At 41.6% G+C, this 19,072-nt stretch overlaps 1 protein-coding gene across 1 annotated transcript in view; it reads right to left on the minus strand.

Annotated features, from left to right (window-relative positions):
- Positions 1–19,072, minus strand: part of SPTLC3 (serine palmitoyltransferase long chain base subunit 3) — a gene marked incomplete at both ends in the record, with an annotated part of 84,157 nt that overhangs the window by 17,756 nt on the left and 47,329 nt on the right. The window contains 2 exons of the mRNA XM_084261450.1: positions 1,913–2,132; positions 9,259–9,364. Of these exons, the coding sequence (XP_084117576.1) occupies positions 1,913–2,132; positions 9,259–9,364 (326 nt within the window). The remainder of the gene's footprint in view (positions 1–1,912; positions 2,133–9,258; positions 9,365–19,072) is intronic.

Raw genomic sequence — 19,072 nt, forward strand, 5'->3', positions numbered from 1 at the left:
AGTGGGGCAATTACAGCTGAAACAAAAGTCTGGAATAGAGTAATGATTACTTCTGTGCTAAGGGTCACTATAAAGCAGCCAAAACCTTTTAAAGACCAATGAACATCTGTACTTGAAATACCATTTGGTTCCTCTCTGGGAACAAAGCAAAGCCTATATGATCCTCTGCCACCAGACTTCACCCAGGAAAAGCAACATCACTGGCAGGAAAAGCAATATGACCGGGCTCTGTCTTTGGCTATTAGCATATGCATTTCTTTCAACAGAAACTTTCCATCAGTGTGGCAGGGAGAGTCATGTTATAGTTGCTTTAACTTCTCCTTGTGTAACTACAAGCACAATCTGTGCTCCTAGAAAAACCATTGATGGCCTGTGGGCATGTTTAAAGCTCCAGTAACTCTCCTGAATCTGGGGACACTGCAGGAATTCAGTGTTTGATGCAGACCATCATTGCTATGACAGCATACCCCTCCTAGTGTAAAGTATCAGAGTAATGGTTACTACACTAGACGTTGAATGCATGACAGTGAGAAAGGGATGAGGCCTGTGTGAAAACTGCCTTTGATAAAAAATACTGCCAGAAAACCCCAAAAGATAGTAACACAGCTTATTGCCCAAACAGCTGTATGAATCTATGTGGCCACTCCAATCCTAAGCATAAAGATTTACTTAAACTTATATGAGTTATGCATTACTATATTGCAGTTGTAATCCTAAGGGTTTGATCAAATAGCTGAGAAGGCTTCTGTGCTCTAGCTGATGCAGAATTAACCATGCCACAGTGAGGTTTGGCTGCAGAAATGAATGTGTGTTAAGTGTGTTGGATGAGCAGCTGCCACCAGGACCCAGGACCCCAAGGCAAAGCTTAGTGAATAGTGACCCACTTCCATTTAAGAAAACTTCCAAGGATTAGATAATGAATTACTTTAGACTGCTTTTCACAGGTCTAGGTTTCCTATAATTTCTAGCTACATTAGCCATGTTGTCTTTGGTATGAGTTTAAACCTTCAGATGCAAATTGAAGTAGCAAAGGGAACAAAGAAAATAGGTTATTGATGTATAGCCTGTTTTAAGATCTCTGGAGACAAACCCAAAAAAGACAGTAAGAAATCTATGTTTTTTATGACCCTTTTATTCTACTTAAACGCTACCCTTACGAATGTTTTCCTGACAACCACCATATGGGCTGTCTAAACAAGCTTCCTACTCATTCAGCAAACTGCTTAAGAAATACATTCATCAGGGTATGAGAACAGTAAATAATCAGCAACCACTTGATATCTCTGTCAAGCAGCAAAACTGATGACATTTCACAATGGTGCTGATTACGCTTTCCTCTTCTTCTACACCCCCAGTTAAAACAAACTCAACTTTTTGTTGACATCTGTTGTTGGCAAGAGGTTGTTTTGTTAATGTACGTAGAGCAACTGAGGACATGGGTTTTACTATTGCAAAAGGCCCTCTCTCACCCTCTTTCTCCATCCTCCTAAAAAATGCAACTATGAAAATCCACAACTGTTTAGGAATTTTATTATCAGTGGATGAAACTGGCTTTAATCTCTTGATATTGCTCCACATGCTGTTTACAAATGTGAAACAAAGTAACGAGCAGTCTGCATGCAAATTAATATAGAGAAGTATATTTATCCAACCACAACATGTCTAAACATTTCCAAGACAAACAACAGTCATCAGGGTGGCACAGAAATACCCAACCCAAGCAAATTACATAATCTGAACATGAGAGAAAAATAAGAAAAGTCTGACTGTTTGATGTGATCCAGACAAAAATGGCACTAGCTTTAGGATAGTGCTCCTGCAAAGCAGTCTATGCAGAAAGAAAATCCAATACATCATCCATAAGAAAGTACTTCCTGCCACACCAATACTTAAATGTTTGTTTTCTCTTTACCTTTTTGCCAGCTATGTATCCTCCAGCTGCGCCAAAGCTCTTTGTGAATGTTCCCATTAGTACATCAACATCATCAGGACTCATACCGAAGTACTCCACAACCCCGCGGCCCGTAGCTCCCACCGCGCCGATGCTGTGAGCTTCGTCCAAGTAGAGGTAGGCTTTGTATTTCTTCTTCAAGGAGACTATCTCTGGCAGGCGCACGATGGACCCTTCCATGCTGCAGATGGAGAGAATCATGGGTGAACAACAAATCCTGTACTCTCTTTCTCTTGTAAGACACCACCAGAAAATATATGCATTAATTGTCTTACTCCATGAAAGATCTTCTGGAACCTCAATTTGTAGTTATAGTTGAAAGAAAAATTGCAACTCTTTGCTATCTGTGGGTTAGTCTAAAACAGTCAAACAGTTTTAGAACCAAAACCAGTCAAAAAGACTTTAGAGAGCTGCAAATTTTTAACATGCCAGAAAGGAGAGGGGGAGTTGTAAAGTGAGGGGGAGATACTCACCCAAACCAACATGTTACAATTCACTACAAAGCAAATATTGCAATGAATTATAAGGAACCACTGTAATTCAGTCTGGTCTTTGCTTACTTCATTATCAGCTAACGTGGCAATATTTGTGGGATAACAGCTGTGGAGAAAATTACCCTGGTGCAAAGTAGTTGGGTCTAACATGCAGAGGAGAAGGGGCCACCTGAAATGAACAGACAGCACCATAACTCAAAGCAGCCTCAGCAGCCTTCGGAGTGGACAGAATTGGGAATTAGAAAAGGGAGCTCAGATCCTCTTTTGCCAATTCTTTCTGCCAATACATACTTTTTAGGAAATGCAGCCTGCTACCTAGCACTCAAAAGGGGAAAAAAAAAAGTTTCAATTCTTTTTACTTTCTTACAGCCCTGCAGGAAAATGAAACATTCTGAATTTGCACTAATGGTGTACTGAGGTTTGTAGACATAAGAAGAGATGATAATTCTTTTGTACTGTTGGCAATCATGTTAGTAAGTTAGAAGGCACAGGGGAGCTGTACAGCAAAAAGAAAGCCCAGGGAGACAAATAAGAAATGCACTCTAATCCCATAAAGATGAAGTACCAATAGCATTGCTGTGAAGATTATTACATCTTGAAAATCTCTGTGAGATGGAGTACAGCTATGCTTGGATATGCTCTGATGCACTCAGTATTCATTTCATAATGAGTTAAACATGCTCTCATGCCCTAGCTCTGGTGAGCAGGTCTTTCAATGCTAAAAACTCCCTATGAAAACCAAAGTGAGAGTGCTGCATGCCAGGAAAAATAGGGCTAAGGCCTCCAGGTAAGGTGTACCCAATGGCTAATGCTCAAGAGTTTCAGGTAAGTAGAAATGTTGCGTTTCTTCCTGAACAGCATGTACAAAAGAACAGTGATATCAACACAAACTCTTGGCAGCTTTCAGATCCTGGACCAGTAGCTTTCACAGGTTGCTTTATTGCCACTCTACCTGCGCGATGCAGCTGGAAGTTTGGTACCACAATAGGGGCAGGATGTACTTTTAGCACTTGAGCCAATTTTAGTCCTTCTTCATCCTTTGGCCTCCTAAGTAAACTTGGAAACAGCTTGGTCTCCAGTTTTGAAGGAGATCTGCCCACAGGTAAGTCTCCCTTAGCTTGAAAGAACAGCACAGGGGAGCACCCATGGACAAGGGTTGACCATACTCTTCATACCGGAAGGTGCAGAGAGCTTGGCTGTGTGTGTCTGGAGGCACATTTTTGCCTGTCAAGTGACTGCTGGCAAATCTTGTGTTCTGTCTTGCTGTAGAAAACGCAGCTGTGGGGCTGTACATCAGCACCCTGGTCTCACAGGAAAGAAGGTTGGGCTTTCTCCCTTTTTCCCTTTTCCAAAATGGCACTTGGTAGCTGGGGGAGAAGCAAATTTGAACCAGCACAGCTATGTTCCTAATGAATAAACAGGCAGAGCCCACAGTCCTCATATAGCCCACAGTGAAAGCATTAGTCAGCTAAAAGTTATACTGAGCTTGGGTGTGCTTGGGCACGCAGCACTGTATGTGCCAGGTATGGCCGTTTTTGTCTGCAGGTCGGTCAGAGAATGAGAGGGGTGCCAAAGAGCACCTCTGCAGAGGGAAGCAAATAGGCATCCCACCCTCCACCTCCCACCACTACATGGGCAGAGCAGACAAAAATAGCTTTTCCACATTTTCATGGACATCATTAAGCTTAATGGCTCATGGAGATGACAATATTTAACTTCCAAAAGACAAGAGTAAAAATGGTAAGTTAAAACTACAGAGCTTGGTTCGCTGTATATTTGTGGAATGGAAGCAGAATTGTTCCTGAATCCCAAAACACACAGAGTTGATACATGGCTGTTGTAAAACTTCACCATTAAGAGGATTTAATGAAAACTTTTATTTTTAGAGTAAGTTTTATCTTTGAACTTTAAGCTGTTTAGCAAGACAAGGCACTTGTATTCAGTTTCAGTATTGATTTAGTGGTCTTGAAAGATGCTGGCTGACATAAATGTTACAGTAGTTGACAGAGATCCTAACATGACCTTGAAGTAGATAAAGTGATGCTGGGTTTGTGCATGTTTTCTGTGCTGTCATTCAATCAAGCCTCAGCCCTCCTGATGGCAGAGATGAAGCTCTGTTGCTGCCTGTTCTGTTCTTGGTCTCTCTTTTCACCCTGGGAGATGGTTTGTGATACAAGCATAGCTCTGTTTAGAATTGCTCCAAGATAAAGCTCACTTTGCATAACCCCTTGGGTAGCCCAAATGGAAAGTTTACTGAATCCTTCAGTAAACAGTGATGTTGGATGAGTTCAAACCAAAAAGCCAGAAGTGAACTGTAATGGGTCTGTCTCACTCTGGTTGTGTCACTTCTACAAAGTTATTGATCTGTTTCCAGATCGGCTCAAGCACACAGGGCACATCAAAAAGGCTGGATGCAGATGAACGTAAACTGGCTCTTAGATCCTGTCTCATAGCAAAAATTATTAGCTTGGTGGCAGCTTCTAGGTTGCAGCTGAGCCTCATCTCCCTTATTCAGTGGGCCGGCACAAAAGCTTGCTTCAGTACAGTTTGGATCTACTTCCACATGTGAGGACATAATCCAAAATTTTGGGACCGCTGAATTTTGCATCTTGATTCAATCCCTACCAAACCACTGAGATTCTTCTTGATGTAGCTGGTGAATAGTGGAGCCAGGTGCTTTGAGAGACAGGAGCTGTGCACTTGTTCTGGTCACTTCACTTGGAACATAAGCTTGTTCTTGACAGGATACTGACAGTTTTTGTCTGGGTTTTTTTGAAATGTCTCAGGAAAAGAGTTTTCTACACCCTGCTGGCACCACAGTTTCAAGTTTTCTTCCTGACAGGAAAATTATTTCACTGATATTCAACCTACTATCTTCTTCGTAATTATATCAAGTCAACATCTCCAAATATGCCCTGTAGCACCACCATCCTTTCAACATTTGAAAACTTGATCTGCTCCCCTTTCAGGCTAGTTTATAATAGGGAAAACCCTTCCTTTCCTGACCTGTTACTCCCAGAATGTATGCATTCCAATTTAATGTATTATTTAGGTATTGTTTTCTTACATAAAAGTTGCATATTCATACCACAACCTCTGTTTTGTAGTTTAGAGTATAGAGTTTTAAGGGAACCTTCCAACCAGCCCCGCCCTCAAATACAACCCCATACACTGAGATGATAGAAATGTTAACCTTTAATGCTGGTCCCTGGTCAAAGACACTAAACATTATCCCATTCTTTTCTGCAAGTCCAGTCACTTAATCCCAGGAAATAAAAAATAACCCTGATAAATTTCTTACAGTATTGGCCTTGAATCCCAAGGAACATGTAATGCACATGAAAAAGCACTGAACAACATCTAACTGATCAGAAAACTATTTTATTTTCTGGGCCGGAAGGGAAAATACCCAAATTAAATTAAAAGCAGGGGACAACCAAATGAAAAACAAACTGTTCTGACCAGTTTGTGGTGCCCCGTAACTCCTGCCCTGGGCCTTGGCCCATCTGACTACTAGGTAAATATGTTTGCAAGAGAGCAGAAGCCTACCACAAACCATGTAAGAACGTAGTAACTGATTAATCCTGAACTGGAAATGGGGGAAGCCAAGGAAAACATTAGTTGGAATTTAAATAATAGAAATATGATTTAGCAAGTCAGTTTAACTTGTGCCCTGGACGCAGCCAAAACTTGTTCGTGCTTTTTGTACTGAAGATTGATGGCTAGATGCTCTCTCTGTTTGGAACTCAAACGGAATATATTTGCTCCTAGGCTAGTCCAAGTTAAGAACCAGCATTCACTAGCAATTACATTTACTTCTGATGATTTTTTTTTTCTTTTTAAGACAATACAGACATTACAAACCAAACAAACATATACTTATTGCTATTTAACATGTAGCTTCCCAACTTGAGGGGCCAATTCTGCCTTCAGTAGTAACCAAGCAAAATCTGTGGTTTATGGTTTCGAACATAAGTCTGATTTTCAGAAATGCTCAAGTTAGCTAACAATGACCCTTTTCAAATTTTGCCAGCCAGTAGGTCCAATCTTATGCAGAATATAAACACTTTAACATACTCCTAATGGAAACAGAAGGCAAACTTTTTGCCATACCATCAACTTCACCATACTAATACTATGGTGTCCTATATAACATTTTTTTAAGAAGGAAAGCTTAGATTTTAGCTCTTTTTTTTTTTCTCTTTTTTATATCTCTGGAAAAAGCATTTCTGTAAAAATTTGCCAAGCCAAACTTGCAAGCCAAGCTTTAACTTGGAGAATGGCTCCAACCAAGTTATTTAAATTCTTCATTACTTCTCCCTGAAGCATAACTAAAATCCATTAAGAAAAAACTACTAAAAAAAAGTAAAAAAAAAAAAGTATTAAGTATTGTAGGAAGAATACATTAACAACACTACCTCCTCTTAAATGAAAGTTAACTTATTTGGCAAATCTTCAAGAAATCTAACATTAGCCAATATAGGATTGGAAAATGTTAGTCTCTTTCAAAAATCGTGGGCCAAGAAACGAAACAACATACACACAAAAAATTAAAGAGTATTTCTAGTATTTCTTTATCCACCTTTTCTTTTGCACAAGAGATGTTATTACCTACTTACTGGATTAGACTACGCTGCTGTAAGGACAGATCAGCTGCGTGCATCTCAGGTTGGCAGTGATGGCAGGGATACAGCTTGGTGGGGTGTGGTGGCATTGCTCCCTCAAATCAGAGAAAACTTGCTTTGCAACCAAACCACAATCTTCAACTTCTGATCTGCTTGGACTATGAAAACAACTAACCAACCAAACTAGCTACTGCTAGGGCTAGTTTCCAATGAGAGACTATTAGAGAGATGAGCTTTGTTTTTCTTCTACTTTATGCCTTTCACAAGAACAGATGGCCAGGGCATACATGGTCTTAACATTATTTAGCCCTTATGGAGCTTAAGGAACTTTGTTGTTTCTTCTTAGTGAGGTTGTCTGAGGTTTATCATGATTTTAGATTGCAAAAATCATGAAAAGAAGTTTCTTCAAACTTTTGAGAATGAAATCTTTGAAAATGAACTGCAAAACTAGAGGAAAAGAAAACTCTGTATTTTCAGATGTATATTTGATACAGTTGCAAGTATTTGACAGTGGGCTTGTGCCACTGCTCAGGCTGATCAGGGCTTCTCTGTCACCAGTCTATCTTCTGGTGGTCAATATCCAGGGTAAAGGATTTAAAAGTGAAAAAAGCTCAGCAGCTGGAGCAGTTTCTTTAGGCCCTGAGACCGATGTGAGTATTTGTCAGTAAAATGTTGGTGGTCCACTTAAGTTCTGCATGATCAAAGTCCTTAAATCCGAGCTTTCTTTTAGGAGTGCCAAGCTATGTTTATTTGCAGTCTTGCTCTGTTTATTCTGTTTGAAAGGAGACGTTCAGCCTGCTTTGGATCAGCTGATCTGCTGCTGACCTGTTTCAGCTCTGAGTGACAGGTGTTTAGGTAAGGACTGATTTGTTCTCTTTGCAGATGGAAAATGTTAGGTAAAAAAAAGCACTGACAACTATGAAGTTGTGATGACAGGGGATTGTAAAAGATTCTGTATGAAGAAAAGCTTATCAGCTCAACTGTGCTAGCATTTCACAATGAAATGGCATAAATGAGTGCCCATCTAGACTGGCTGTATTTCAGCAACACACGATATGATGCCAACACAGATAGCTTAATGTTGCTTTCATAACCCATGTCATGTCCTGTGAATGAGTGGTTCTGGTTCTCTCTCTGGTGCAGGTGTTCCTACTCCCAAAACTATCCTGCTGCTACTCCCCCGCCACCCTCTTGTCATTGTTGCAGTAGCCTTGCCTAGATCCCTGCAAACCTGCTTACTGTCCAAGTTCCTGCTTCATCAGCCCTTCCCTCCTCTTCATGATCTCTGCCTCTCCCTGCTCTAGCTCCTTGCCCACCAATGGCTTCCCCTCCATGCCATCCACTGACCCTATGGCTGCCTCCCAGAAACCTTATCATGACTTAAGCAGTTGCTAGAATAAAGCCCAGAATGGTGAGCCTGCCCGGTGCCTCTTCTTTGCTGCTCACCTCTAGTGATGGTTTGTCTTTCTGGTTGGGTATAAGATGCACTACACTAGTGAATCAGAGCTATCAGACTACGATGCTCTATAATTAAAATGTACTATTGTTGCTGATATTATCTAATGGATTCTTAAAGGCACTGCTCTTGTTCAAATTCCTCCAGGGATTTGGGCTACATGAAATACCATTACTATATAATTCTTCGAAAGCTGGTCTTTTAATTGTCCTTCCTGTTAAAGTGTGAGCCCATTAGATCTAACATCAGTTACTAGAAAGGTGCTGATATCACTTGGCCTATGTTTAGCTTGTGCTTTACATTCCAACAGCTGGGTAGAGCTGGGCATGCAGAACTTAATTAGTCCTTTGTAGCTGTATTTTGATCTGCCCGTGCATAACAAACAGCTCTAGAAAACTTGGTTTACTCACTCAGCACAACTCTTCACCTTCTATAGCTCCATTAGTTTTCTCACACCTGTGACAACACACATCAACCAGCTGATGATTTGTCTTGCTCTCACCATGTATCTCCCACTCCACTGTGATTTGCTAAATCGACATTCAGGATTTAACTGGAGCAAGTTACACCAGGGCTCAGGCTGATGGAATGGAAATCAACATATGTATAAGATCACAGAATGTTATTGTAGCTCCCACTCTTATTAAGATTTCCTTAGATACTGAGAATCAAAGTTTGCTTCTTTCTGTCCTCAGAAATGAGAGTACTCAGGTTTCTAAAACACAGACATACCTGTAAATGCCCTCCACGAGGATGATAATCTTTCTCCATGCTCTGCGGCTTCGAGGCTGCCCATATATTATCGCATCCCTTAGCAACTTCTCAAGGCTCTGCATATCTTTATTTAAAAATAAGAAAAAACGGAGAAAGGAAAAACATTAACAAAGATTTTTCTAAAGAACTTTTGATTTTCTACTGGGCACTAGTTTTTCCTATACAGGAAAAGGTCAACATTAAAAAAAAATCCTAAAAATAAACTTTCTTTATTAGTAGGCAAAACCCAATGATCAATTTAATTTCCTGAATGCAATCTAGTCATGAGGAGAGTTACAAAACGCTTCTAGTTATGCATCTTATCTGGGAAACTTCTAGAGCATACAGTTTTATTTAAAGAGAATCACTCTGCTTAAGTACTGAGGCTAATTGCCAACAGTTCTGTCTCTGGGTTGCTGACACTCATGTCTCAAGGCTTCTGAATAGTGAGTTTTTGGTTGCTTTCCAACATCACCACGGTTTCATGAATAATACACGCTCCTTCAGCAAAGGTTTGGATCAGGCTGCATGAAGCATGTCAGCTCGGCAGCAAGAGCAATCTTGTCCTTCTCAAGAGAGAGTGAAAGATTGCTGATGAGAAAGGGAGAGGACAAGGGGACACAAGCACATGGCATGGATACACTCACTTGGTGCCAAAACACTTGGCACTGGCAGGACTTCAATGTAAGGAGGCCTGGAACAAGATTAGAAACTTCGGTGTTAGGGATGAGTGGTGATAATCTAATGAAAATTCCTGAAGAAAAGCTGCTGAAGTTTTGAAAAACACGGAAGAAGCAAGAAAAAGCATCATAGAAATAAGGGTAAGACCAAATGTGACTTTCAATGCAGAGTTGAAATCTAAGCAGCATTCTGGTGTCTGCACATGAGCAAACACTCTCAAAATGAATTATTCTGGTACTTTTCAGGCATCTGGATTGACATGTCAAATATTTTTCAAAGAACATCTTACAGAGACATAATACTCAAGGAACACTACAAAGGAGCTAAAATTGTGAGCTGAGAAAATCAATGACATTTCTTCATGATATAACCTCACTGTTTCTGCAACACATGTTAAAGCAGTCATTATAACCTTCTGAAACAGGCCAAGGCTAATCTTCAACATGCAGTCATCCCAACCACAGAAAATACACCTTAGTTACATAGCTTGGCTACAGTAGCTTGCTTTCTACCTGACTGGAAGGAGACGTGCACAGTAGCTTTCCATCATGAATGACTTGTGACCTGAGAGATTGCCAGGTTATGCCATGAACCCTCACACTGGTAGCTCACCTCTTGCCAATACCATTTACCGACCTCAGAAACACGCGTGCCACTGCGCACCTTACCGTGTCATCTCCTGACCTAGCAAGCCCTTGCTATCACTTAGTGAGCTTGGAGGTGGAAGTATTAGAATGAACCAGGCAATGCAGAGAGGACAATGTCCACTAGATGGCAATCAAGGAAATGAAAGTTCCTTGGCGCTTTAGAAGAGGAATTGGTAACTCAGCTGTGCATTTGCAGTACGTGCATATTTCATAGAAGAGAGCTGCTCGCTTTCTCTTATAAGTAGATAATATTCAGAAGTCCTTTTGAGTTCAGGGCATTGAAGGGCTTCCCAGGGTGACAGAAAGCTCATTCAGTCACTCAAAGTAAAATTTGTGTGCCTCCTTTTCTCCACTGAATTATTTCTCTACCAAAGTCATTGTAATCTAAATGTTTTTGGGACCTTTGAAACTGTCCTCTGAATCACACAGTACCTTTCAGTTCAGTATTCTGTCTACATGCCAGTCAAGATTGGTTCTAGACTTCAGGAAAGGCAGCGTGCCCTGCCCTCCAAGCTGAAAGCATGGTTTGAAGATTCAGTTGTTTTAACATAGATACCCATGAAGAGAAAGAAAGGAAAGAGAAGAGGGCACAGAGGAATGAGATGTATAGAATGGCTCAATAAGGCTGTTTAAAAAATGCAAAGAGATGAAAAACTCCTCTGTCCAAACTAGTGTGGAACATAAGACTGCAGTGATAAGTGGTGTCCCTCAGGGGTCTGTACTGGGGTCAATATTATTTAATATCCTCATCAGTGACATAGACAACAAGGTTGAGTGCACCCTCAGAAAGTTTGCAGATGATACCAAGCTAAGTGGTGCAGATGACATGCTGGAAGGATGGGATGTAATCCGGAGGGCCTGGAGAAGTGAGCCCATGTGAACCTCATGAGGTTCAACAAGAACAAGTAGAAGGTCGTGCACCTGGGTTGGGGTAATCCTCATTGTCAATACAGGCTGGGAGATGAGTAGCCCTGCAGAGAAGGACTTACGGTTGCTGGTGGAGAAGCTCAACATGAGCCAACAATACATGCTCACAGCCCAAAAGGCCAACCATATCCTGGGCCGCCTCAAAAGGAGTGTGGCCAACAGGTCAAGGGAGGTGATTCTGCCCCTCTACTCCACTCTTGTGAGACCCCACTTCAAGTCCTGTGTCCAGTTCTTGAGTCCTCAGTATAAGGACATGGAACGGGTCAAGAGGAGGGCCACAAAGATGATTAGAGGGCTAGAGCACATGTCCTATGAAGATAGGCTGAGAGAGTTGGGATAGTTCAGCCTGGAGAAGAGGAGGCAGTGGATTCTCCCTCACTGGAGATGTTCAAGGCCAGGTTGGATGGGACCTTGAGTAGCCTGGTCTAGTGGAATTGTCCCTGCCTATGGCAGTGGGGTTGGAACTTGATGATCTTTAAGATGCCTTCCAACCCTCACCATTTTATGATAGGGAAGAACCGCTCTGAGGGATGAACTCACCTGATTTTTATGTGACATAGCCCTGGCTGGAGTACAGGCAAAGGACTTGTCTGTTTGCAGGATGAGGGCTATCTCACTTGGGGTGTCATGTCCTGTGCTGAAAAACATGTATATGTGACCCTTTGTTAGGCCTGTAGCAGTCGCACAATTTGTTAAGGTGTAAATGAACTTTATTTTTTACTCTGTGCTTGTAGTGCCTCATTTGGAAAGGGAAAATTGGGAGGAAGAGGAAAACTTAATCTTCCGCCCAAAAGGCTTCTTCACTTCAAAGTGAAGATGCAGTGCTCTCTATGCACTTTTACTCAGCCTTTCCAGAAAGGGGGATATACTGAATGCCAGGAAAAACAACAGTGCAACCACAGGTGACTTATCGGATATCAAATTATTTGCCCATTAAATGTAGTTAGACCATGAAACACTGGGACACTGAGATGATGAGTTGCACGAGTCCATCTTGAATAACCAGTTATGGGGAAAATAACTGTCCTTCCTTGTTTGACCATCACCAGACCAGGCTTTTCAGCAGTAATGGCTAACAACCTTTCACCAGCCCAGGAGACTGTGTTAAGAATTTCTCTTGATTAATCAAAGCACAACCAAATTTAGCCTAAACAGATATTGTCTAGATAAAGGTTCCTAAATGGGAAAAGTGGATTAGGGTTTTTTACTATTTAATACAGACTTGCATTATCTAATCCTTGTTTGGGATGCTCCAGAGTTACTTCAACAGAAATACAAACACCACAAACTGCCAGTGGGTCATAGCGAGCCTGGACCTGGGCAGGCAGACATGTGTCATGCTGCCTCCAGTGCAGGTGGGACTCCAGGCTCCTGGAGGAGCCCCTGCCCTCTCCCAGGCACGCTCAGTGCCTGCTTACAGGGAGACATGGCGTCTCCACCCCTCATCCTTACATTGCAACGCTGGAGATGTCATCACTGTTCCTCTGCGTGGGCTGGAAATCTCTAGCATGATGTCAGCTGAATCCTTTTTAATTAAAATAAACAGGCTACTACTGCCCTTATCACATTCCTCTTTCTCGCTTTGCCTTGTGTTTGCCACTCTCATTTTCAGTTTCTCCCATTTTGCACTCTCATACAAGTTCCTACAGACACAGTCCCCTCTCAGGTTCCCATGCCACCACCTCTACCCTGCTTCAGTGCGTCTGCTGCAGCATCTGCCACCTCCTCTGTTGCTCTCCCCTCCACTGGTACTTTTTCTGGTCACTGTCCTTTTGTGGTCAACTCAGGCGATTAACTTCAATGCTGTCCCTTCCTTGCAGATCCCTAAAGCAACAAAAGAAAATCACCACAGGGGTTTTGTTGATATGAACAGTAACTGTAGGACTGCAGAGGGTGATTTTCATTCTGTTGAAAACTCCTTGAGAAGTCCCTGACTGCTGGCACAGCTCTGAAAAGCAAAAGCATTTTTAGAGTGATTTCCCTGAAATCACACCTTTGAATAGCTTAATTTGGAACAGGGTGGTGGGAGTGGTGGTTACTGCAGCTGCAGTAACACTCTGAGATTCCCCTCTCTGCCCTTCAATAAACCTGTATCTCTGTGAAAGTAAAGAGCCGTGGCTCAGGAAAGCTTCCTCCTCACTCTTGGCAAGTCAGACATGGCTTTCTCAAATCAGAGAGGGCAAATGCAGACACAGCATGCTAGGAGCAGGATATACCAGTCTCCTCTCTGTGGCAGCGTCTGTATGTGTCACAGGGAAATACACGCCAAACTGGCTTAGGCTGTGGTCCACCTATCTGGTGCAATAGTCTTGTCTCTGATAGTGGCCAGAGGCTTTAAAGAGGACAAATCCTGAGCGGGTTATGTGCTTCTCATCCTGCTCTGTAATAGCTATAACACTGCCCTCCCTTTTTAAATTCAAGGGCCATGTACATCTTTGTGAAAAAAATGAATAAATTTAGGAACCATCTTGTATTAAGCCACTGCAAACTCTTTGGGTTTTGCAACCAAAGAGATTTATTTTTTTTGCTAATTTTTACCTGTTAATTTACCTCTCATTTCCTCCCAATTTTATTTGCTTGCTTGCTTGCTTAAAGACCTGCACTTATAGTTTTCCACTTCTTTTTATTTTATTTCCTTATTTTTCCCTATAGAACATATTTGCACTGAAAGGTGAGGGCCTTCTGCCTGAAATCTCTTTTAGAGTTAACTACAATCCCTCTAGGTAGCTGTGTTTTCTCTTTAAGGTGTCCTCACAGCACACATATCTGAGCTCCAAAGCATTATTTTGACTGAGCAGACTGAGAAAAGCCAGAGTTGGATTAATGTAAATTCACAGCTGTTGTCCAAGCAGGTAACTATATTTTCTATGGAAACTTCAACAGCTCACACCTGCATAACACACTTCTGTCATCAACCACCTGATTTGTGAGAAATGAAAAAAATCCCTTACTACTTTCACAATGCTCTGAGAAGGTGTCTAAGGAGGAGCTAGGAACATACTACTTTTGGCCCCATCTCAGATGTGGGTTCACACACCAGATTAGAGGCCAGATATATCTAACCAAGGTGCTTGGTTCTGCCTTCCAACTGTCTGCCTTCCTTATAGTATCGCTAGTTCTGATTGCACGTTGAAGTGCCCTTGCAATGAAGAGACCTGGAAACTTTTCTTCCACATGGTCTCACTTCTCTGCATAGTCCTGACATTCCCACAGACAGCTGATGCAATTGCAAATCTAAACCTAAAAGTACCACTGCAATTGAGCTGCTTGATGCTACGGGGGAACAATGGAGTGGAACTAAAAAGAATAAACAAATCCCCAGCCTGGTACAGCACCTTCTTATACAGGCGAAAATGAAACAAATTCACTTGGTTGTAGTTAGTCAGTAACACAACTCATCTGTCCACTGAATGAACCAAGATAATCTCTCACCTCATGCCAATATAAGACCAAAAATGCTGCACCAGATCACTATGTAAGACCCAGAATTGCCGTGAGAGAAAACCCTTGATAAAATCACAAGCTGATGAATGGTTAGCTGTTTGGTTTTGCTTTTCAAGTTTTATTGCAAGGGCCAAGGGATTTTTGGGTAATATTTAACCAAGATAAAGGTCAGAGGTTTTGAAAACGGCTTATAAAATGTATGATATTAATAAAAGATTGTCTTAGCAATAAAAAAGAGCAAGTGATACATCAGCCTCTCCCGGGGCCAGGCAATAAGAACATCCAAGAGCACAGCCCCATATAGCAGAAGGACCTCGATGCCGGTCATCAAGTTAGGCTGGGAGAGGCTCCCTGGAGCCCAGCTCTGGTAAGGGTAACATTAAACACCTTCTGGCACAAAGCTAACCAACGCCAGGCTACTACTGCCACAGAGGCAGGGAGAAGTTTTAGCATCCCACCTTCCTTCCACTGCATTCATGTTGGACTGTGCCACTGGCTGCATTACACGTGTAAGAATGCAGCTCGTTTCTAGCTTCCCAAACATATCACTGTCTGGGACATAGTGACTTGAATGGTGTCCACTCCACAGCAGGTGAGATAAAAAGATGCTTTATGTGCAGGTCAGGAGAATTTTAGCCCACTAAAAATGCTACTACATAAATGTAGGACTTTCCTGGTCCTAAAATTTAATAAATAGATAAATAAACAAAATCACCTACACCCTTAAATAAATAAAATCATTTACACCCTTTCCTCAGCGCAGGGGCTCCAGGGAGCTGAGATTTCCTGCTGGCATCCATAAAAGCTTACAAGTGACATACTGGTGTGGCCTTGGCAGGGTGAAGACTAGCAATGGTGCTAATGAGAGCCCACAGGAAGAGAATTACCTTGTTTGATGTTATTTAGTTATAGAGCTGAAATGGAATAGAAATGATCCAAAATTTCTCTCACAGAGGTGATCTGTAGGTATGTACCTGTGCATTTCTCTCAGCCCAAGCTTGTAAATTCCTGTCTGTTTACAAGGAAGGGATTGTAGGCAGGATGCAGGGCACATTCCTATGTCCAAATAAAAATAGACTTACAGGTCCACAGCACATTTCTGTTCTATTATTCACCTTAAGGCTCGAAAAGCTTCTTATACATCTGTGCAATGTTGTTGTCAAAAAGGAGAAACATCCATATGCCTTATATTCTACTCAGGAAAAGCTCAGAGGTCTAAGGATTTAATATCTTCTAGAAGAACTATACAGAGTTTTTTGGTGAAAAATGTAAGGCCCAGGCTAACCACCCACTTCCTGAAATAAAATCTCACTATTTTAAGAATAAGAATTATATTATGCATAATTAAGGTCATAGGTAGAAATTACTTTTTGGCTTATTAGTGAAATAAACATAATTGTATATTTGTGAGTAATGACAAATTGTGTGGCTCTGGCTGGGATAGAGTTAGTTTTCTTCATAGCAGGTAGCATGAGGCCACGTTTTAGATTTGTACTGGAAACAGCATTGCTAACAGAGAGATGTTTTTGTTACTGGTGAGCAGTGCTTACACAGAGCCCAGGCCTTGTGCGTGTGCTGGGACAACACCACTCCACCAGTGAGTGCACAATAATCTGGGGGGGGGATGCAGCTGGGACAGCCGACCCCAACTGCTCAAAGGGACATTCCATACCACATGGTATCATGCTCAGTGTGTAAAGCTGGGGGAAGAAGGGGGAGGATGTTCAGAGTGATGGGGTTTGTCTTCCCAGGTAACTGTTACATGTGATGGAGCCCTGCTTTCTTGGGGATGGCCAAGCCCCTGCCTGCCCATGGGAAATGGGGAAGGAAATCTTTGGTTTGCTTTGCTTCTGTGTGTGGCTTTTGCTTTCCTTAGTTGTTACCTTTGCCTCAACTCTTGATTCTCTCCCCCATCCCGCCAAGGGGGAGAAGAAAGTGAGGCACTGGCTGGCGTTTAGCTGCTGGCTGAGACAAAACCACGACACAAACAGATCCAGTATTACAGATTATATGCTTTGCAATAAAATACCACGGTTTTGTAGATTTAACTACAGTACAACTTTTGAAAGATGAATGTGCTTCACTAGCAAGTTTAAATGTCAGATTTTTCTCTCATTTCTGTGAAATATTTTAATCAGAGAACAAAGTTTCCTGTAATTTTTCTTTTGAAAACAATTTTTCCATATCAGGGGCAAAAAAGGAAGGGGAGAGACATTTACAATGCCAAGATTTTTAGAAAGGGGAATTACTAGAACATACCTGTGCACGTCTCATGTATAATATTCAGGAAGTGACTGATTCAGAAAATACATCATTGCTTCACTGAACTGTTACATAATTATTCCTCCTCATTTTGATAACCATTTATAGTAACTGCAACAAACACCACCCTCACCCTTCTCCCAGTACCTCTTCTATCTGTGTGCAACCAATGAATTTGGAGACAAAGTAAATACGTTCTGGGCAGTTTTATCAAAGGTATTACACAGCATTTCAAAAGAGGCTGATGTAAGCAACAAGGAGCATCAAAGGAAGTCTGTTTTCTTAAGCTGTTTTCTAATTGTAAAAATGTAAATTCAAAATCTGATGCCTGATTTGAGCTTACTTAGATTCTCCTGCGCAGAAAACATCTCAGGCAGTAGTGGCACTCCTGCCTGGCATCTTACCTGTTGTCTTTAGGGTAGAGCAATACTGGGTCAAACAGTTATGCACCTGTAACTCAGCACAGCCCCAAAGGAGATGAGTAAACTCTTGCCAGCACACAACTTTTCTCCATACATAGAAGTAAGAATGAAATGAACATTAAAATTCTAGTTGGGTTTTTTGGGATAAGACTCAGATGTATTCTTTGTTTCTGCACCTTGTTAGAGAATTGTTCCAACTGCTCATCAAAAGGCCCTAGCCAAGTCTTTGACACACTGACATCCTCTGGTTGGTACCCAGGACCAAGCTCTTTAAAGAGTCATTGATTTCCTTATATGACATGACATACATCAATCCCTTGCCCTTGGAAGGAAGAGGTGGAGGCTGTTGCCTCATTGCCTGTTTTGACAGGACTACATGGGAGGATTTAAGAAAGACAAAAGAATTACTACCTGATACTGAAATTAACGTGTATTAAAGATATTCAAGCTGTAATCCAAGGTGTAAAGTTTCCTACTCGTCCGCAGGGCCAATACAGCATAAAAAAAATCTTTCTTTGGCATCAAGCACTATCACATGGCTAATAGCTTAATTCCCTTGTTCATAAGCATGACAATGACAGCACTAATACACTCGACAGCCTGGGCATGCATGTGCATGCCTGTTTATATGCGATATACCCACACATTAGCAAGAATTACCTGCTAGCTGAAAAGAACCCTCCCAACATAAGCTGGAAGTTTTGGTTACGTGTGTCCTCAATTAATTCACTGTACTGACTTCTGTTACAGTACTTGCTGACAGATCCACAGAGAACTATACTGTGTACTTCAGTTTGGGTGAAAGTGCACACAGAGTGCCTATGAAGGATGACGCTTTCCACTGCTACCCTCCCCCAACATGTATCCTATTTTCTCCAAAGCAAAAGGAACATAAATACATTTCTGCACACATGATTTTAAAAGCTGTTGGTGATGTGTAACTCCATGGGTATGATCAAGGAACTATTCAAAAGAAATAACTTTGTAACCATGAAAATAAGGTACAGAGAGACTCAGGGTGCGCCAGAGAGAAAGCAGGAATACTTTGTGGGAAGCGCTCCTTACACAGAACTTTTTAAGACTCAGGACCTACAAAACTGTAATGACAAAAGCTGACACTCCAATTCCAAACCCTATTCACATAAGTTTAATTTTGAAAATAAATTAAGGTGATGTCTCAGAAATGGCGTAAAGACTGACTTTGGCAAATTGGATCTCTAATCTTGAAAGTAGTGAGTTTTTCCAAAGCAACCAGGATGGGCTTCCAGTGATGTTGCTGAGGCCCTTAAAGGGACTGTGGTGGAAGAGTGCTTTTTGAAGAATTTACTACTATTCTTAGGTTCATACATTATTCATAAGGAACACTGGCTTTAATTTATCACAAGGACAAGCAGAGGCTGGGGTTAAGGA

This window comes from Gallinula chloropus (genome assembly GCF_964237585.1).
Source record: "Gallinula chloropus genome assembly, chromosome: 3".
NCBI lineage: Eukaryota > Metazoa > Chordata > Aves > Gruiformes > Rallidae > Gallinula > Gallinula chloropus.